General features: G+C 35.9%; 1 protein-coding gene across 5 annotated transcripts; it reads left to right on the plus strand.

Moving 5' to 3' along the window:
* Window positions 1-1,061: 1,061 nt before the first annotated feature.
* Window positions 1,062-20,959, plus strand: LOC120538911 (nucleoplasmin-like). 5 transcript variants are annotated; one of them, XM_039768513.1, is made up of 8 exons: window positions 1,062-1,120; window positions 1,373-1,507; window positions 10,559-10,622; window positions 17,723-17,802; window positions 17,905-18,021; window positions 18,358-18,451; window positions 19,725-19,793; window positions 20,646-20,955. In XM_039768513.1, the coding sequence occupies exons 3-7, from the start codon at window positions 10,559-10,561 to the stop codon at window positions 19,790-19,792; spliced, it is 423 nt and encodes a 140-aa protein (XP_039624447.1). In that variant the 5' UTR covers window positions 1,062-1,120; window positions 1,373-1,507; the 3' UTR covers window position 19,793; window positions 20,646-20,955. The 5 variants fall into 5 exon arrangements, with proteins under 5 accessions (XP_039624447.1, XP_039624448.1, XP_039624445.1 ...); XM_039768514.1 differs by lacking the exon at window positions 1,062-1,120 and having other exon boundaries at window positions 1,364-1,507; XM_039768511.1 differs by lacking the exons at window positions 1,062-1,120; window positions 1,373-1,507 and adding an exon at window positions 2,576-2,727 and having other exon boundaries at window positions 19,728-19,793; window positions 20,646-20,957.
* Window positions 20,960-22,479: the final 1,520 nt, after the last annotated feature.

A 22,479-nucleotide genomic window follows, 5' to 3' on the forward strand; every position in this document is an offset into this window, starting at 1 on the left:
CCTAGAAACCATGGATTCTGACACTTCAATCAATCAATAGCATCAGTTGTGCATTAGCAGCTAAGCGAGGTTCTCTTTCCATACTGTACCCTCGCACTTTCGGTCCGGACAGACAGACACACACACTTCCATGCGTAGACATTTATATATAAAATATATATAAAATTTGTTTGTGTCAAACTGCAGGAAAACCTTCAGTTTTAATTGAAAAATAAAAAATGCAACACTGTATGTTGAACTATTTTAAAACTTAACGACTTTCAGTAAATAGTAATTTTAAGTGACAGTTGGAACCTCAGTAAAGGTCAGCAGTAATCAGGGTTATAATTTTAGTATGTTCATAGGGTCAATTATTGTCTATATACAGAACACAGTGACATTCTTACCTGCTTGTGCTAAACAAAGGGCTGAACAATAGCAGAGATAGCCTACTGCCTTGCAACAAGTAGAACGGGGTACATACCCCAACATAGAATTTCCATATAGTCCTTGTGTCTATGTGGGTTTCCTTCCATAGTTCAAAGACATGCTGGTTAGGTAAAGTGTTTTTCAAATTGTCCCTCCTTTCGTCTGCCCTGCCTTTGTTTCACCTCCTATACTGGATATGATACCTGTCACTTTCCCCCCCAGACCCCCAGTTGTACGCCTGATGATGGCTATACAGCTGACATATAATCTTTCCTTTTCAATGTGAAAATAACCCTTTTTTCTGTTGTTCAAATTGGCCCTAGTGTGCGTGTGTTTTCCTGCGATAGACTAGTGCCCTGTCCAGGTATTGAACCTGCCTTGTGCTCTTTGATTACCTGGATTGGCTCCAGCTGCCCTGAAACCCTGTCCTGGATAAGAGGACTAAGAAAAAATGATTGTGCTAAACAACATTCAACATGTACAAGTTTTAGGAGAGAACTACATTTTCACCTTTATGCAAAACTGTGCTCAGGTATAGAACATCTATGTATTTGACATACTGCTACAAAAGGAACGATGCTACTAGCAATTACAAATGGGATACTTTTGGGCTATTTTAGGCTATAATTCCAACACATATATGGCAACCACCTGGACTTGGTAGGTTAACTCAGGTCTGCCCCTCATGCAAATGCATCAGTTGAGCCAAAGGGTAGGTCAGACCTTCTCACTGCAAGGATGTGTTCTTATTCATAGCTCTTTGTACCGAAGTTCCAATTCACAATTCAAGTTATTCAGTTTTCTTTTTGGAATATTCTGCTTTGGAAAAAAAATTCATTAAAATAAACGATTTTAAAGCAAATTCATTTTGGGCACTAAAACCACTAATTTGAAAAACAAAAAAAAACATTTATGTTTGATAAAACGCACTAGACCTTTACCTTTCTTTGTTTTCTGCATACAGTATTGCCTTTTTTTATTGCGACTGATCGTTGTTAACGTGACGTTCTGATGCACCGAGTAGAGTGCGGGCGGGTCAGTTTTAACTGGAGAAACTGCGGACTGCGCGGCTACACCAAACCAGCGGTCACCACAAAAGGTAAGTAGATATTCTGGAACTCCGAATTGTATTTATTTATTTTTTTAATCCTACCAGAGGCAGAACTGCTACAAAAAGTGGTACATTTTCACATAAGGTATTTCACGTGAAGCGTTATAAAAACTGAAAGATTTTCAAGTATACACACATCTTGCATTTGCAAACATGTTCATGATTGGGCTACGGTGGTAGTTAGGCTTGTATGCATTTTTACCGTAATATATTAAAGTTGTAATTTCTATAATGTTGACGCATTTTGATAAATATGGTTTTAATGTTGTTGCCATGGTCCTAATTTTTTAATCCGTGTGACCTTTAATGTTTCGAAAAAAAAACAGTGGGCCCATTTTCGGCGTTTAGTGGAAAAATGTGTATATATATATATATATATATATATATAAACGAGATATTGAATCGTTCAAACGTACCTCGAACACGTTTTATCGTAATTATTTCATTTAAGATTCCAGGTGAATATTGTGTTGATACTAAAATAAATTACATGAGTCGCAGCTCCTTCCTGCCCAACCTAAACAAGAGACGTTTTCTCCAGAAGACTACTATTATATAAAATAAAGTATAAAAAAAGAAGTTGAAACATACCTTTATAAACATTATCAAAGGCGTCATTTTTATGATAACAGACGCAGAAAAACTGGCAGTTTTAAATTCGTAAAGCTGGAATGTGCGTTTGGGAACGAAAGTTAGCATCCACTCCAGTGGCTGCGTTTCTTCAGTTTAACGCTTACTTTATAACATTCCAGTTTATCTACATACATTTGCCAGAGCGGTTAAGCTCCGAAATGAACCGTACTTTAAAATGAAAACTTTGAATCTGATGTTTGGTTAGCAGATATCGGTGTTGAGGACGCTGCTATGGCGCGTTTAACTGACTGCGCGCGTTTCAGTGCCTCTCGGTGCCTGTCTGCCCGCCCGCCCGTCATTCTTCAAAAAACACGAATTGGTGTCCATGTTGGATTTTAAACCCCATTCGTCAATTTTCTAATATGCTTATCTAGGTCTCGGGATGCCTGAATTTATTTCGTTTGCACTGGGCAAGCTGCGGTTAACAAGTCTTGAAGAGCAGCATCCCATCACATTCGTTCTTGCACCACAAATCTTGGGGGATGAAGGACGAAAGCCCGCATGGGTTGAGGGAGACGTGCAAATTAGAGGCTGAATCCGTGTTGGTCGACATCACCGTGAAGCATCCAAAAAAAGTTAAGAATTGCGACGCCATTGGAAAATTCAGCACGGCAAACATAAGTGGGTTAGCGTGGTTGAAATTCAACTGGCTTGATCCCGATTGTGTGTGATCACCAGAGGCCTGCTTTTGTGTGCATTTTTTCCATTGGATTTCATATATCAGTTGTGCGTGATTATTCCTAATACAGTATTATAATGTTCGATTGTTGTCTTTATGTAATATTTTCATATTGTAGCACTTTGTGATTGTGTATGTTGTTATCAGAGTTGCATGACGAGGTTGGGAGCATAAACTTCTAGAGCGCGTTGCTGCACCCACCACATGACGAACTACGTCAGAATCCCAAATTAGGACCCAGCTCCAGTCATGTAGCGGGTGACACCTCTGCACCACACGAGTTCAAACGGAATGGAAAAGTGTGAGGGTTTTTCTTTTTTTTCGGTAGCTGGAGTGCCAACCCCCGAGTTTTCCCTGCAAGTTCGAGGACCTGCTTTCAGGGCTGGATGCAAGTTAACGTCATACCCAGGACGGAGCAATTGCAGGTCAAGGGCCCAACAGAGTAAAGTCACTTCTGGTATTTACGGTATTCGAACCAGCAAACCTTCATATTGCCGGCGCAGATCACTAGCCACAGAGCAAACGTAAAACAGGGTCAAGCCAGGAAACATCATTTCCAGACTTAAAATATTAAAGTAATAACAAATGTATAATCGTGTGTTACCGATATTTTATTAAAACACAAAAATTTTATTATATACTGTATGTTGACTGGTATTTATAGAAGAACTAAATTAATAAATAATAAACACAAGAAAAACATTTTTTTTCTGACCTGCAATAAAACCTCAGAAATATCTTAATACTGTATTAGCTCTTTAATTTGTTTTTCCCAAACATAGATTTATTCATTATTCACTTATATGTCACGAAACACTGTCTTCGGTCATTGTCCGCTAGTTGTTCAAAGCCGGGCGGCACTCAAGGCACCCCAAAATCCAGATAAAGTACAAATTCTCTTGAAATCAAAGTCACCAATGTTTATTGCAATTTGTGGGTGAGATAAGGGACAAAATCCACAACAAAAAAATAAAATGTAACAATCCAGCAGAACAAAATAGTTACATCCAGCAAACAGGACAAATTCAATAAATTACTGAAAATATTCATGCATAGTAATTATAGGGAAGGGCTCATAAAATGAACATAGTCCAAAGCTGCCAAAAAAAATAAAATAAAATGGTAAAAAGAAAAAGGTCGAATAACTGGTCCAGTGGCTCTGTAGCAGCCAAAACCTGCTGAAACTCTCCCCAAAATCTAGGTGACTTACTGGCTTAAAAAGGTTGGAAAAATACCTTTAAGACAACCTTGAGCATGGGGAAAAAATTAACCTTTGCAGTAAGCACAATAGCGACACCTATCCTCAACACTCCCCCCTTACTAATGGCACTGAGCCATTTAAGTATTTCCTACCCAGTCACTTAAAGGCAAAAAGCTTCTATCATACAGACAAGGGGGAGGAACACCTCCTTATACTTACTTTATTCCTACATATACACCATCTTACATACATCTCACACATCCCCGGGGATTACAGAACATCTAAACTGTTGTTCAACAACTCTTAAAATACACGGAGTAAAACTATTACCATACCCATATTGCGATTGCTTTTCCCCTTTCCTGTTTCGTTTTTCCTGAGTGTTGCTAAATCAGCTGCTTGCCAGCTTTTAGCGCCATAAAGGGAGTACGCAGCCATGCGCGCATAGAATGAAAACTGACCGTCAACAGACCACTAATGCGGCTAGTCCGCTTAAGAAGATGACACTAGCAAGCCGGTAAGTGAAGGCATTATCTAAAATCAAACAATCTGATGTTTACCGGAATGATGTGCTAACATTAAGTGTCTTATGGGGAATCTTCACATTATGAATCTTTCAGCACTGCACCTGTCAACTGTTTACTGTAATTTATTTAGCTAAATAGTGGCTACTGCTGGTTCTCCCAGCTTTGCACACCGACAAAGACCTAGTGACGGTTCTGCTACCATCACATTATACTTTTGCCATTTTTTTGGCCCCTTGTTCTCGCACAGTAAAATAAATATTTGCAAACATGTGGCATTTAACGAAAGAAGTTGTCAAAAAACATTTTTGGTGTAATAGTGATAAGTGCACAAAGTGTTAGTTTTTTTTTTTTTTAATTTATTATATAAAATCCAACATCAAGAGAACTACTTAATGGATTTAGATCTGTTTTTTTTTCTATAATTGAACATTCCAGTTGATTTTGCGACTTCTGTCATCGCACTAAGTTTCATAGTTTGCTTGCAGTACTGATTTATTTGTGCGAATCCGAGAGAGCAGCTGCAGGGTGAGGCCCTCTTCACTCATGCGGCAGCCTCCATTCGAATCGGTCTACCTCTCGCCACGTGTTGGAGCGTACCTTGCCTCCGCTTAGCTAGAAATACCTGTTTGTTCAACAGTCATTATCATCTACAGATCGTTGAGGAGTAATGTTTGATGTTCTTGACAGAGAGATCAGAGCTGCGTGTATTTTAAAGGGTAGCTGCTGATTGCCAGAGATATTACAGCCACATGCTTTTCTACCTACACAGTAGACTTTCTCCTGTTGGAGGTGAACGCGATCAGATAAAGTGCCAACGTTTGACGTTGGAGTGTACCTACCTTTTGCTTGGCCAGAATTGAGTTTGTTTTGTTTTTATTGATTTTTAAAGTTTGTCCTGTTTCACTACCTCATAGGCAGAGCTGCTGGGGACAGCTAGTAATTAAATAAAGAAGGACATATACCTTAACGTTACATTCAAACAGCTTTCTTTTTATTTCCCATTTACTGTTCAAAAATCATACACTCCAAAAATATTTCAGTACTATTTCTTGTAGGCCAAACTAAAATATTAGTGAATGCAAACTATAATTTTACTCTTTTTAGTTTTCATTTTTACTCTTGGATCACTTTGTTGTATATTTACATTTTTTAAGATTATTTTGTGTAATTTTCATTTTAGGTAAGAACCAGAAGTGCAGGATTTTAAAATAGTATGTAATATAATTGAACCTATGAAATATGTATTATGAAAAACAAAATCTGTGCACTGTTTTTATTCATTGTGTTTCATTTTCCAGTAGTACTTCTCCGATCACCCTGCAGCCTTTAGGAGCCTTTCTTTTCTTTATGTAGTGATAAAATTGAGTACAGTCAAATTTGAAATTCTGTTTGACTTGCAGCTCCATTCCCATTAAAGTAACACAGATGCTAAATCTATTTTAGCGTTTTTTTTTACTGGTATTGCAATCATTATCACTTTCATTGTCTAAACTGTAAAACATGTTCACAACTCACTGAACTGTAATTGTTAAAACCTAGTACAGTTATCTCTTGTGTGTTTCTCAGGGTTAGTGGACAAAGGACCCCCACAAATGAGAAATCTTAAAATATATTTTGGAACCATTATTTTAAAGTATTCCAAGTTTATTGCACTAAATAAAATTTAAGAAGTTATGGGAAATGCGAGATAAATAAAGGGCATAAATCCTGAGAAAATTGTAATCCAATGGTTGTAATTGTAATCCAGTTGCAGTGAAGTGTTGAAAGAAAAAGACACTTGATGAATTTATAGCTCCCTTTTAAAAATAATCTTGCCCAATGAGCTATTGGTATTTGCAGTCTGTTTAAGCAGCACTGATACAGTGTTTTCTGTGGTGTCTTCCTGGGTATCATCTGATAAGCTTTGCACACTTGCATTTGGGCATTTTCTGCCGTTTAATTTCTATAGGTCCTCTCAAGCTCTGTTAAGGTAGGTGAAGATTGTCGGTGGACAGCTATTTTCAAGTCTGGACTCTGGCTGGGCCACTCAAGGACATTCACAGAGTTGTCCTGAAGCCACTCCTTTGATACCTTGGCTGTGTGCTTAGGGTCATTGTCCTGCTGGAAAATGAACCGTCGCCCCAGTCTGAGGTCAAAAGCGCTCTGGAGCAGGTTTTCATCCAGGATGTCTCTGCACATTGCTGCAGTCATCTTTCCCTTTATCCTGACTAGTCTCCCAGTTCCTGCCGCTGAAAAACATCCCCACAGCATGATGCTGCCGCTTCACTGCAGGGATGGTATTTGCCTGGTGATGAGTGGTGCCTGGTTTCCTCCAAACCTGACGCCTGGCATTCACACCAAAGAGTTCAATTTTTGTCTCATCAGACCAGAGAAGGAGTCCTTCAGGTGCCTTTTGGCAAACTCCAGGCGGGCTTCCATGTGCCTTTTACTAAGGAGTAGCTTCCGTCTGGCCACTCTACCATACAGGCCTGATTGGTGGATTGCTGCAGATGGTTGTCCTTCTGGAAGGTTCTCCTCTCTCCACAGAGGACCTCTGGAGCTCGGACAGAGTGACCATCGGGTTCTTGGTCACCTCCCTGACTAAGACACTTCTCCCCCGATTGCTCAGTTTAGATGACAGGCAGGCTCTAGGAAGAGTCCTGGTGGTTTCGAACTTCTTCCACTTACGGATGATGAATTTTTCTGTAACCGTCCCCAGATTTGTGCCTCGAGACAAACCTGTCTCGGAGGTCTACAGACAATTCCTTTGACTTCATGCTTGGTTTGTGCTCTGACATGAACTGTCAACTGTGGGACCTTTATATAGACAGGTGTGTGCCTTTCCAAATCATGTCCAATCAACTGAATTTACCACAGGTGGACTCCAGTTAAGCTGCAGAAACATCTCAAGGATGATCAGGGGAAACAGGATGCACCTGAGCTCAATTTTGAGCTTCATGGCAAAGGCTGTGAATACTTATTGTATGTACATGTGCATTTTCATTTTTTTTATTTTTAATAAATTTGCAAAAATCTCAAGTAAACTTTTTTCACGTTGTCATTATGGGGTGTTGTGTGTAGAATTCTGAGGAAAAAAATGAATTTAATCCATTTTGGAATAAGACTGTAACATAAAATGTGGAAAAAGTGATGCGCTGTGAATACTTTCCGGATGCACTGTAAATATGTAATTTTTAATGTAGCAATTGAAGGCTTTGAAAATGGAAACTTTGCTGTCTGTTATATTTAAACTGCATGGACTATGAAAAACATTTGATTCAAATTATCATACCTCTTAAAATTTACAAAGTATTTTGCAAACCAAAGTGAATAGCTATTTAGCAGATATATGTCCCAAATTAATTTTCTTTGATACCTTATTATAAAAAATAATTTATTCTTCATTTCATTTGGCATGGTTGTGTGGCATGGCCGATCCGGGGTTCAGGAAAACAACCGTTTTATATAAATAATTGTTTGCACTGGAGAGTAGAGGAGGTGTGAGTAATCATTTGATAAAATGGCTCGTCTCTGGTTTGGTGCGAGATGGTCAGCTGACCGTGTGTTGCCTTTCTGGTACATGCAGACAGTCTGATTGTCTCATTATCAGCCCAAGGCGGCAATTAGGCGATCGTACCTACAAACGCTCCCTGGGCTGTAAAAAGAGGAGCACAAGATCAAAAAGAAAAAGGACAGTTTCCTGCCAGATGGTTTTTAGCCTTGTTTCTAATGGATTTATTTATTTTAATTTTAACCTTCACTTTCACTTTTTTTGGATTGTTTATTGAACATTTGGATGCACTATACTTTTTGGAGACTTTTTTTATTACTTTTAATAAAAGAACTAGAGCACTTTTTCTCCATCCCATTGCTTTGTGTGTGTCTTGTCCTCATCTGCTAAGCTCTGATTACATTATCGATGGTGTCAGGTTCAAGAGGGTACCAAACAAGAATGGGAGTATGGAGCCACCTCACACCATCACAGGCTGTAGGTTGGAAGCAGGTGGAATTTGCCATATTGGTAAAATGTTAGTGTATAAGCACATCTGGACTATATGGTATGCTATTGTGTGTGTGTTTTTTCTTATTATTATTATTTACCTTGCCTCCATTTTAACCAAGTTGGCTTATTTTTGTGATTTCAGCCTTGTATTTAGTACATTATAAGCTTTAAACTTAAGAACTGGTATTTGTTTTGTCAACAATTTTTTGTGATCATATCAGAAATAATGTTGATGATAGCATTATAATATGATGCACACTGACAATGTTTATTACTGGTATCTTAAGCTGGAATGAGCACATGAAATGCATGGTATTCTAAAGTCTATCTTTCAGTGATCTTAATTAGCAAATTACATAGTAGAAAAAAGAGTCAGTATAGGAAAGTAATATTCAAAACTTAAATGATGCTCCAGTTTCCTCCCACAGTCCAAAGACATGCAAGTTAGGGGGATTGGCGATCCTAAATTGTCCCTAGTGTGTACTTGGTGTTGTGGGTGTGTGTGACCTGCAGTGGGCTGGCGCCCTGCCCAGGGTTTGTTCCTGCCTTGTGCCCTGTGTTGGCTGTGATTGGCTCCAGCAGACCCCCGTGACCCTGTGTTAGGATACAGTGGGTTGGATAATGGCTGGATGGATAAATGATGCTCTCTTAAGCAAAAATGGAAATATATTGAGAATATATTTTTAATTGACAGTATATTACATTTTGATTTTTGATCTAAGTATGTGAAGTGCTTGCTTTCATTACGAAGAAAAATGTGTTTAATGTATATTCAGTATATTGCTTAGTATGTATTCATTTTATATCTGGTGTTTTCAGGTGCTTGAATTCCTTTTGTAGTTTTAATATTACACTCTAATTATTTCTATCAAAGCTTAATAGTGTATTGAAGACAAAGTGGTAGAAATGGATGCTGGTGTGCATTAGCAGAACATTAATTTGTTTAGCAATTTAATAATTTTAATGATTAGTTAAAAGTACTTTTCTCTCACAATTGATGGAAGAAAATAAAGCAGTAGGAAAAATTTAAAAGAATAATCAATAGGCATTATTTACAGTTCAATTCTACAGTGCTTACCAAACTTTATTAAAATCATTAAGATTGAATAGTGCAATTGAAGCATAAAATAAAATAAATTAAGTAAACCAGAAACTCTGTTGTTAATGTCAAAATGTGTATATATACAATGCGTCTTGCACCTGCTACCAAAGCTAAAACTGTGCTCCGACAATAACATAGCTACAGGCTCCTTAAAAAATAAGTGAAGCAATTTTTATGAATTAAAAAAATACTTAGCCCAGACTTGCATTTATAATAGAAGTTAATGGCGCTGATGTCCCAGTGTGAAAATAAAAGCTATAAAACTCACTAAATACATTTTTCAAGACAAGAATGCTATTAATTATTTATCTGTGTCTTGAGATTGCACAAATATTGTAAAACAGCGTATTCAGGTCATTTTAGGAAGGGTAAAAGCAAAATATTTTTATGAGATACAGCCATTTTAAAAGAAGACTAACTGCATACTTCACTCATTGCTTATCTTGCTCCATGGCACAGTTTCAGCTCCAGAGCCATGTTTTTCTCCAACGTATACTTTTCACGTGTTTCTAAACATTGTTATTTACATTATTGAATGTTAATACCCAGACTACACTATAATCATTGAAAAAAGTCACACTTGTAATCACTCAAAGACTTTTAATATAAAGAAAGCCATTCTCGCTCTATATATATATATATATATATATATATATAAATAAAATATACAGTATATAGCATGGATTTGTTGCCGTCCTCCTTGTTCAAGGTGTTATATGATTTGTCAGACAGACAAGCTGACATAAAGTCCATTGTGCAACTCTTGTAAAGCTATGGAGCTGCCACTGTTAAATCCATAGTTGTTCTGGATATGCTGTTAATTTTCTGTTTGTAGATTGGGATGATTAGTTAATTTACAGTTTTCTATATGTAAAAATTAGGGTTTTCTAAAGTTAATATTTGCTTAATTTCCAGATGGATTGTTTTGACATTTCCTCCCTTTCCTCACTCACAAAGAAGCCAGTCTGTGTTATGTGGGGTAAGTTGTATGTTTTTTTTTTAAATGTACAAATTCCTCAGTTACTTTTTGATGTAACACTGATAGAAAGGTAGCTAAGTGAATTATAAGACTTTAAAAATGGAATTTGAATTGTGAAAGAATGCTACAGTACAATGTGCATATTTGTAGGACAAAAATAAAATTGGTTGCACCTTAATGTATTGGATTAGCCTACTGCACAACTTATACAGTATTTGCAGGGCCCTCTGTTTTCAGACAAGTATGTTGTTTTTTCCCTTCTCTTTAATTTAGAATACCATAAGAATTCTAAAATGTTGTATTAACTTTGTTCAACAACATGTTTTTTATTGTACTGTTTGTAAAAGTGTATAACATGATCAGCTTGTAAGTAAGACTACCTTTTTAAGAATACAATTAAATATTGATTGACTCATTAAAATGTCAGTTTGTGTTGTATTAATTTGTCATAACATACATTACTGTTTTTGCCCATGTTTTGTATGTATGATAAAATCATCAAAAGCATAGGCCCAAAGAATTGTTTTCTCAATTTAACAGATAATTTGAGTGCATATGACTGTGATCTTTGCATTGTTATTGAAAGGAGGTGAGAATTGTGGGAATGATTTGCTTTGAAGAAGAGGGGCAATCCTGCTATTGTTTACAGGCAATGTCTCAGAACAACTTACTTTGAGTTTTATTTAAGGACAACAGTTGCTAAAAAGCATGCCCCTCAGATGCTGGAGCAAGATTGCTTCAGAATTTTCAAACTAGTTCAGAGTCATTTAATGCACTGTGTGTGTATCTCAATGTTATGGATATTTTGGGAAACGAAAAACTCAGAGGCATTGAATAAACCAATTCAGTTTGGTTACGTTGGAGCAAAATATATGCATCATCCCTCAAGCCCTCCCACAATTTTCAGTAGTGAGGGAAGCCCTGAACTAGGGATGCTTAAGAACACTGCACTTCTATTACACGCTTTTTGTGACATATACCTAGCAATTGATCCAGGTGAATTCAGTGTTTGGGATATGTTGAGTCCTGTATGTTCTGAATTCCTCCATTTTAATAATAAAAGCAGTCCCATATGTGCCTCTCTCTCATTGTACAACTAGCCTCCAAATTCCTGAGATACCTTCTGTAAAATATGCTTATATATTGAAATGTATGCAGATAAGTTTGCAAAGAATGTCTCTTCAAAGTCACTGACTAAACTATCAAATGCATCTTTGGAATTGGGGAGGAAAATCAGAATATTTCAAGTAAAACCCATCTCGGCTCAAATATTCAAAGGCCAAACCCAGGACCCTGGTGCTGTGTGGCCACCACACTAAACACTTAAATAAGTAAATAAAATGTTTAATTTTGTGCAAATACTGCATTATGGAGAAATGTTTAACACTTTTAAATTATATAAACAGTTTGCCCAGGAGTCATGCTTGCATACTATACCAAACACCACTGCAAAAAGCCTGAACAAATTTAGATTTATCTTTTACCTGCTAGTTCAGTGAAAATAATGGTTAATGGTTCAGTGAGTATAAACCTCTGCTCCCTTCATCCAAAAATTAGCTTTTGCAGGAAATCAGCCAGTCTTTTAAATCAGTGAGTTGTCACAGCTAACAATAGCGTCAGGTCCTTTTGTGCTAATTTTGGTAGGCTACCACTTCCACACTTAAACACATTTTTAATTCTGTAAATAAGACTCCAATTTGCATACTAAAAAGCCCTATAATATTGTGTCTTTTGATTTTTTTATAAGGCATATTGTCAATACCATATGGTGTGTCATATACAGTATATCCATTGATGCTTATTGGAATTTGAGTTCTTTGTGTGGCAATTTAAAGAATAGTACTTGATCTTCTGATTACATCTGAGCTTTTGCAGCTAAATATCCTTAAGATTGTTTGCTCACAGTGATTTTTGTTTTTATTTATTAAATCCAGCATGATTATACATTATACATCTCTAAATGTGATTGTGTTGCTTTTTTGGATGACCTATTAACAATGTATTTGTGTTTGCATCAGCTTTATTTCATTTTTCTCCATGCCTTGTGTTATTCTGCAGAAATATATATTTTGTTCCCAATGTGGAAAAGTCGTATTTGAGCCCAACTGAATAACATGCATGTATTTTGACATGATGTCGGAAAGGGGCATATTTTGTTATGTTTGCTTCAATCAGATTGGAAAATTAAAAATAGCAAGTTGATTGTAAACCTGCTCAGTAAGGTATATATGCCCTATCGTAAAAATGTATCATGCTTTTTCTTTATCAAGAAAAGATTTAAACAGTGTTAAGATACAGTAATTTACTTTAAGTGCAGTTTGGCATCAAAATTACAAAGAGAGTAAATAGCAGCAAATTACACAAACATATTTGTTGATCTGTTGGGTTCAAATGCATGGTAAAGTAGTTTAGATTGAAGAATTCCAAGTTATTCCTTTATGTCTCTCCTAAGGGAACTAGAATAACTACAATTTAATTTTATTTAAAAAACAATGCTCTGTTTAAATTTAATTCTGAGGTTTTTGCTTGTCATGTGAAAGTGCTTTGTACAAGTGGTGCACTGTGCAGTGAAACATTTGAAACTGATTTTATCTGCACCTAATGTTGATGATAAGGAATTTATACAAAATTTATTTGCATCCATTCCCAATCTGAACTCTCATAAAGTTATAATGGCGGGGGACTTCAATTGTGTTCTAAATCCACTTTTAGATAGGACTTCCTCCACAGGGGGAACGGCATCTAACACCGCAAAGATAATTACAAAGTTTATAACTGATCACAACTCAGACCCTGGAGGTTTTTAAACCCAAATTCAAGAACATATTCTTTCTACTCACCAGTGCATCATTGTTACTCAAGGATTGATTACTTCTTTATAGACAATAACTTCTTGCCTATGATTAAATCTTGTGAATACGATGCTATTGTTATTTCTGACCATGCACCTATGATCTTGGAGCTAAAATTACTAAGCCCCATACACTCACCCCGCAGATGGCCTCAACCGCTTCTATTAGCTGAGAGAATTGTACTGAATTTATATCCAAACAAATCAAATTCTTTCTAGAGACAAATACATCCCTGAGATCTCTGCAGGAATACTCTGGGAAACTCTTAAGGCCTTCTTAAGAGGACAGATTATCTCATATCTTTCCCACAGAAATAAATCCGAAGCCAAGAAAGTAGCAGAGATAAAAAGCGAAATTACTAAAATAGATGAAGAACATGCCAGACTACCAAGCGAGACTCTACATAGGAGGAGGCAGGCTCTACATTCAGAATTAAACCTCTTGACAACTAAAGAAACTGAACAACTAATTTACAAATCCAGACATCATTATTATGAACATGGAGAAAGCTAATAAGCTTTTAGCTCAACAAATTCACAAGCAAGAAGTGCGCAACGCAATCTCGGTAATCACCAACACGAACGGAGATAAAATCAAGAACACAAAAATATAATGCACATTTTCAGAGACTACTATAAATCCCTATATACTACTGAGTTTAAAGAAGACAATACACAATCTAATGCATTTCTGGATACATTACAGATACCACAAATAGACGCTTTTAGTGTGGAGGAACTTGATAAACCTCTGGCATTATCAGAATTACTAGATGCTATAAAGTCACTCCAAGGTGGAAAGCAGCAGGCCCTGATGGCTACCCTGCAGAATTTTACAAGAAATTCTCGCTCAGCTAGCTCCCTCCTATTAGCAACATTTACAGAAGCCAGAGATAACCAATCTCTTCCACAAACCTTTCGCCAAGCACTAATCACTGTTTTTTTTCCAAAACAAAATAATGACTTATTACAATGTGCATCATACAGACCAATTTCACTTCTGAATAACACGTTAAAATACTCTCTAAAATCATAGCTAGAAGGATGGAGAAAGTGCTCCCTCGTAATATCACAAGACCAAACTGGATTTATTAGGGGCCGCACTTATCTTCAAATCTTCGACTGTTTAATGTAATATACTCACCAACTAAATCAAACACCCCAGAAATATTATTATCATTGGATGCAGAAAAAGCATTGACATGATTGAATGGAAATACCTTTTACTACATTGGAGAAGTTTGGGTTTGGCCCAACATTTGTGCATGGATTAAATTACTGTATACTAACCCAGAAGCTTCAGTTTGCATCAATAACATTTGCTCAGACTACTTTAAACTAGAACGTGGCACTAGACAAGGATGCCCCTTGTCACCGCTGCTGTTTGCATTGCCATTGAACCACTGGCAATACATTGTCGAAATACTGATCAGATAAAGGGGATTAGCAGAGAAGGACTGGAACAGAAAATCTCATTATATGCAGATGACATGGTACTGTATATATCGGACCCAGAAAATTCTGTGCCTGCAGTCTTAGCAGCACTCACAGAATTTCAAAAGATCTCTGGTCTCAGAATTAATCTGAATAAAAGTGTACTCTTTCCAGTGAATTCTCAAGCATATAATATTAGATTAGACACCCTACCTTTTATCATTGCAGAACAGTTTAAATACCTCGGGGTAAACATCACAAGTAAACATAAAGCTCTTTATCAACAAAATTTTGCCGTCTGCATGGAAAAAATTAAACAAGACTTGCATAGATGGTCAACCCTTCATCTCACACTAGCTGGAAGAATTAACACTGTTAAGATGAATATTCTTCCTAAGCTCCTTTTTTTATTTCAAAACATCCCAATATACATTAATAAATCATTCTTTAAGCAATTAGATTCAACAATAACCTCATTTATTTGGAATTCAAAACATCCACGCATCAAAAGAGCGACCCTACAAAGACAAAAGGCAGAAGGTGGCATGGCTCTACCTAACTTCCAGTTTTATTACTGGGCAGCAAATATACAGGCGATAAGAACCTGGACACAAATAGAAGAACATACACAGGCTTGGACCACAATAGAAGTAAAATCCTGCAGTACTTCTTTGTATTCCTTGCTCTGTGCTCCAATAAACACACGCTATCGGCAATACACTAATAACCCAATTGTGCTCCACTCACTTAGAATCTGGAACCAATGTAGAAAGCATTTTAAGACGGAGAAGCTTCTATCTGTGGCACCTCTGCAAGAGAACCACCTCTTTCAACCTTCACAAACATATGCAGTTTTAATATCTGGAAAAATTTGGAATTAACTTGCTTAGAGATCTTTATATAGACAACGTCTTTGCATCCTATGAACAATTACATTCCAAATTTAACATTCCAGCTACACATTTCTTTCACTATCTTCAAATCAGGAACTTTGTTAAACAGAACCTTCCAGATTTTCCTCATCTTGCACCCTCATCCATGCTGGAAAAATATTGCTCAATCTCAAGGACTTAGACTCCATCTCTACAATATATAAAATCATTTTACAATCCCTCCTTTCAAAGATCCAAGAGGACACTGGGAAAAGATCTCTCAATTAATATATCAGAAAAGGAGTGGAAAGTAGCAATGCAGAGAATTCACTCGAGCTCCATATGCAAAGCATACAATTATACAACTCAAAATTATATATCAGCACATCTGTCTCGACTAAAACTCTCAAAATGTTTCCAGGGCATGATCCAACCTGTGAACGCTGCAAACCAAGTCCAGCCTCACTAGGTCACATGTTCTGGGCCTGCACCAAATTAACATTATTCTGGACAAAAATTTTTAATTACCTTCAGACAGCCTTGGACTCACAATCCCTCCTAACCCATTAACAGCTGTGTTTGGGGTTCTTCCAGAGGGGCTTAAAGTGGAGAAAGACAAACTAATTGTGATTGCATTCACCTACACTTTGGCACGCAGACTTATTCTGATAAACTGGAAGAACCCAAACTCTCCTCTTTAAGTCAGTGGGAAACTGATGTGTTATATTATTTGAAATTGGAAAAATCAAATACTCAGTTAGAGGATCTGTACAGACTTTTTCAAAACATGGCAGGATCTAATCAGTAATATTTTAAAATAAGTTCATGAAGCATAGAGAATTTATTAATTTAGGTATGTTTAAAAGCCTTAAAATTTTTATTCCGTTTGGCTTGCTCTCTCTCTCAAGGGTGGGGATTGATCTGTTCTTAACTCTATTTTTCTTTTTGTAAAAACTTGATGGCTTTGTATGGAGTGCAATAAAATTAATAAAAAAAAAAAAAAAGATTTTATCTTTTAAATGGTTAATATTTGCTTTCAAATAACCATATTTATATTTGTGAAAAGCATTCCCTACATTCCTTTATTGAAGCACTGCAAAAGGATGTTTCTTAAGAAATAAGAATTACGATTAACTCAATAAATGTCTTTCATTTTGTTAAAACTTTCATTTTCTTCTAAACTAGTAAAAAATAACATTAAAGTAAAAGTATTGAAATCGGGACTGCTTAGGGATTTGGTCAGTCAGGATTTTCTTTTCTTTTTTTTCAGGTTTTTTTCCATTACTTTTAACATTCAAAAATTAAAGAAGAATACAGAAGAGATGAATGGGAACATTTTGTTTGTTTATTTATTAACAAATAACATAGTGCTTCATTTTTCAAAATGAATACATTTATTTCCATGACTTTTGTAGCATCTACAGTACTGCTTGTTGATGGGAAACTTTTTTGATTGACAGATGCTTCTATTGTTTTCTTTAAGTATGTTCTTATATCACTTTGTTTACAACTTTGTCATTTCTTTGCATCCATATGATCCGTGTTATCGATTGTTGCTGCTTGCATCTATAGTGATCATCTATATCTGTGCGCTCTCATACACAAAAGCAGAGAAAAATGAATGTTTTTGAGTTTTCAAAGAGTGTGATTCTCTGTGGGTCTGGATTTCTGCCATCCAAATTTTGGACTTAACTGTATATAAATTGAACTGATTCACCCAAGGATTGATTGATTGATTTACAGTATTTAATTATCATTGTTAGCCCTTGTCATCTGCATGATTTAACTGTTTGATTTTTAGATTTGAAAAGCTCAGTTTATAATGTGTAGATAGCTAATAGAATATTCATGTTTTCTATGAATTTCTTAAAGCCCTTTTCACTAATTGGTCCATTCATAATTTAAAACTCCTAATCTAATGCTTTCTGTGTGTCTTTCTTTAGGTTGTATTCTGACAGGGAACCAGAGACAGTTTGTGTTTGAAGTAAATGACTTGTTGGAACATCAGCTTTTTATCAAGACGGTGAGCGATGCTTTGAAAGAACTTGTAGTGTATTGATATTAAACATTTGCATTTTTGTATTTCAGTGAGATTTACACACATGTATTTTCTCATTTAATTTAGATATGCCTGGATGCTGCTGCAAAAGATGAACTCCATGTAGTGGAGGTGCAGTCTATGATAACTGGAAAAAGTACACCAATTCCTATTGCTTCACTAAAACCTTTAGTAATGCCGATGGTGAGCCATTTTGTATCCCTTTTAATATTACAATGGAAGCATAGTGTAGGAAGGAAGTATAAGTTGTCTTTATAGGTGAAATATGGCCTTAGACAGATCTTAACTATATTGACCTGACTCTCTGTCAAAATTAAGATGGGGTAAGAAAAAAGCATTCTGTCTTTAAAGTTACATTTAGAGCCTCACCTACCAGTCTGCCACAGTACCACAGCCAATCCTTCTAAAAGTTGCAAGAGTCCTCTGTCACCAGTCAGGCCAGTGCACTCTATAGAACCATCCCCTGCCCAAGCAGCTTTTTGCAAATTTTTTTTTTTTTTTAATATATAATTCTTCCAGGTTAGTTTATATGGCCTTGAGGTGAATCTTCCTGTGACCTTTAATTTGCGTTCTGGGGGAGGTCCCGTCTACATTTATGGACAGCACATAATCAGTAAGTATAGCTTTGTTATGGAATTCTGTTTGCTAAATAAACAAACTTCTACCACTGCTTTAAGAACATATATATATATAGTGTATTTTTTAATTCAACATAACATTCCAATTAACATCCAATTTGTTTGTTTGGTGTCCTATTAAAGCATGTAATTGTAAATAATCATGAATTCCAAAACTTTATATTTTCGCTGCAAGAAAAGCATGTGGATTAAGTTCTTTGGTAGGCAATAATAAAGCATGACATTTAATGACAGAGCATGTTGTTGCCCTGCATCGTCTAAACTTTTCAAGAATATGTAACTATTTTCTTCAGAAACTAATTACCGGTTGATATTTTATTAAGGCAGTCACTATCATCACACATATTTTGAAATGTCATACAACAATTAAGAGAAAGAAGTTAATTATATGGTATAATGAATTTCTGATAATATAAACTCACAGGCAAGAAAATATATAATGTAATTACTTGGAATAAATTAGTTGGAATGTAAAATGGCAAAAAAATTGAAATACTAAACCAAATTTGAAAAAAAACATGTGGAGCTCTACTGGATATGACAAAATAGTGATTAGAGGTATTTTTTTCTAACCATACACATTTGTTGTAATTTCTAAAATCTTTTCAAGAGGTTGACATAGTTAATGCTACCAAGACAATAGGCAGAAACATTTGAACCAGAACACATTATATGCTTATTATATAGTTTAGTTACATTTGTGTTCATGGAACTCCAAAACCTAATTAAACTTTATATTGTAGTAAAAGAAGTTGAACTCAAATTTATTTTTTAGAGTGTTATACTTGGGAATTGAGAGTCAATATTTTGTCATTTTCACTAACCTATTTTGCCGCAAAATCATTTAGAATGGCACATTTGTAAGATGGGGCTGTTTTGTTCATTTTCAAATATCAAGTAAATTCAAATGTGAACTGTTATTGAATAGTTCAAATTTAACTGAAATAGTGCATTGCCTCTGCTTCATTTAAAATTAACTGTGAAGTCTACAGTAGATACATATTATGTAAGGAAGTATGCTTATAATAACACACCCTGTTTCACTGTGCAGATCTTCTAAATGATGATTTAAATAGCATGCAGTTGCTTGTCCATTTTAAGATATCAACTAGAAATTGTCAAGAGGATGAACAGCTATTTTTGTTATGTTAACCAGTGCTCACTATGAAATGTTTTCCACAAACACTGAAAGTGCATTTGTTTTTTCCCTTCACTCTACTATTAATTCTCCTCACTGATGATCTTTAGTAGATGACTCTGAAGAAGCAGGGGAAGAAGAATCTCATGAACATCCAGGACCCACCAGTTTCTATTAAGGTGGGCAAGATTGGGTACCTCCTTAGTTTACTCACTCTCTGCCTTTGCAGTTATAAGCTACTACATTTATAATCATAACACCCGAGTCTGCAATCTACCCTTGCATTCATTAGTACTTTCTCCAGGTATTTTGGAGCTCTCTCATAGTTCAGTAACATTCTGTTAGTCTTTTTGACAAAAGAATTGTTGTAGTGTTCTTTTGATTGTGTTTATATGTGCAGACTAATGGCCACTCTGCTGAAACTGCCTCATTTCCAAAAAAGCTCATATCAGATTCGAATGGATGTTTTAGAATTTCACCATGTGAATTATAACTTCCATTTATGTCTTGTTTTAGGCAAGTAATACAATTAGGCAGCCATATTGATATACCTTTGTTCAATATTCAGTCTAACATACAGGTTGAAATAACTGGAAGACACAAGTCTTTATATATTTATTTATTTATGTATGTAAAGAGTATCTGTAAAAAGCTAAATTTCCCCAGGGGACAAATAAAGTTCTATCAGTCTATATAAATCTTCATTCTGGTTAAATATTAACCACCATTCTTGTAATACAGTTGGAATCATATGATTCATAATAGTACAAAAATTTTATTGTTTTTTTATTGTATCCAGATATATGTATGTGTCTCTGAGTAACAAAATGAAATATTGACTGCATCAGTTTGTGTGTGTGTTAACAAATTTATTATACAGTATATATATAAATTAATTTCTTTAACTTTAAAGGCTAAGAACTTAAGGGTTTTTGTTTTTTAACAAAAGGGAAATATAGTGAATATTCACAATGTCAATTTTTAATCAAAGTAATATAATCATGTGCTCTCCATCTCTTTTATCTTCACAGTTCACCACCAACTACTTAAAGTATAGTTGGGAAAGCCAGGACTGAACAAGTTTGAGCTTTAAAGAAGACATAATAACGAATCTGAACTTGTTTTGTTGTGTTTCTTTTGTGTTCGGTTATCATAATGTTGAAAATGTAAAATGTTTTATGGTTTAAATGTAACGTTGAACAAAATCCCAAGTGCCTTTCTTCATTTATCCAACAAAAAAGCATACCTGCTTGCTTGCATTGTGCAAACTGTGCAAAATTTGCATTTAGAATTAACACATTTAAGAACTTTTTTGCTTGTTACGGGGCAGTTCATGATTTCATGCTGTTTTATTCTTTTGCATGTAAGATCAAAAATTCATCTCTAAATGGTCCATTTTTTATATTTACAGATGACGTTTTCTGCTTCTCATTTTTTGAACTGATGTGTTTTAATTTATATGGTAATATTTTCCATATCTCCTATCAGAAAATATTTGTCACTGAAGTATTGTATTTATATAAGATATATTACCATCGTATGGCAGTACGGTGGTGAAGTGGTAGAGCTGCTGCCTCGTAGTTAGGAGACCTGGGTTTGCTTCCCGGGTCCTCCCTGTGTGGAGTTTGCATGTTCTCCCTGTGTCTGCCTGTGTTTCCTCCGGGTGCTTCGGTTACCTCCCACAGCCCAAAGACATGCAGGTTAGGTGCATTGGCAATCCAAAATCGTCCCTAGTGTGTGTTTGGTGTGTGGGTGTGTGTTCCCTGCGGTGGGCTGGCACCCTGCCCGGGGTTTGTTTCCTGCCTTGCACCATGTGTTGGCTGGGATTGGCCCCAGCAGACCCCCGTGACCCTGTAGCTAGGATATAGCAGGTTGGATAATGGATGCATATTACAATGATACTTTATTGTGTTGAATTTGTCATTCATAATAAACCCAATATGTTGATATGTGTTTTGCAAACTGCTCTTAAATAGAAAAGTAAAACTATATTGTCTGTTCAATGCTTGTTCGGTATTTCTGTACCAAATAATGATTTTCTTAAGTTAGTTTCAAAATTATCTTTTTAGATTCTTAAATCTTTTCAGCCTGCCTAATTGTTTTGTTAGTTATTTCCCCAATAATCATTTTAATTTTATTTTTGGTGTTCCAATAAATACTTCAGGTGGTGTTCAAGTTTGCATCTAATGAGACTTGTTTCTGTTATGCCCTCCAACCATCACCATGCACATGAAGTGCATCTTAGATGAAGTTAGCACATGTCTTTCAAAAAATGCATTTAAAACTGACCTAACCAGCTTTGTTATGAATATGTGAGAGACTGGCACTGTTCTTTTGTAGAATCTAAATGTGTTTCTTTTGTGTATGAAGTATCTCACTTAATTTAATACTGGACAGAATTAGTCCCTCCATTCATTTTTCCAAACCTACTTATCCTATGCCTTGTTTTGGGGAAGTGGGAGCTTATCCCAGCAAGAATCTGGCACAGGGTGGGAACACCAGTGAACACACTTGCATACAAACACACACAATGACCAATTTAGCAACACCCGTTCACCTAACTTGTATGATTTTGGATTGTTGGAGGAAACCCATAGAACATGCAGACTCCACATAAGGAGAACCCAAATCACAAACCTGGTCTCATTGTTGAAAGGCAGCAGATGTACCACTGAATCACTGTGCTGCCCTACAGAAGTAGAGCTTCGTAATATAACTTCATAAATGATACAAAGCAGAGGAAAACACAACAGAAAGAAGTGAATAATAAACCGTTTATCAAAAAGAGCTGTCAGTACTTAGGTGCATTGTACAAATGGTTTGCTTCAGTATACAGTATATGACAGACTGTTTACTGCTGAAATG

The sequence above is a fragment of the Polypterus senegalus genome, chromosome 11, assembly GCF_016835505.1.
Source record: "Polypterus senegalus isolate Bchr_013 chromosome 11, ASM1683550v1, whole genome shotgun sequence".
Lineage (NCBI taxonomy): Eukaryota > Metazoa > Chordata > Cladistia > Polypteriformes > Polypteridae > Polypterus > Polypterus senegalus.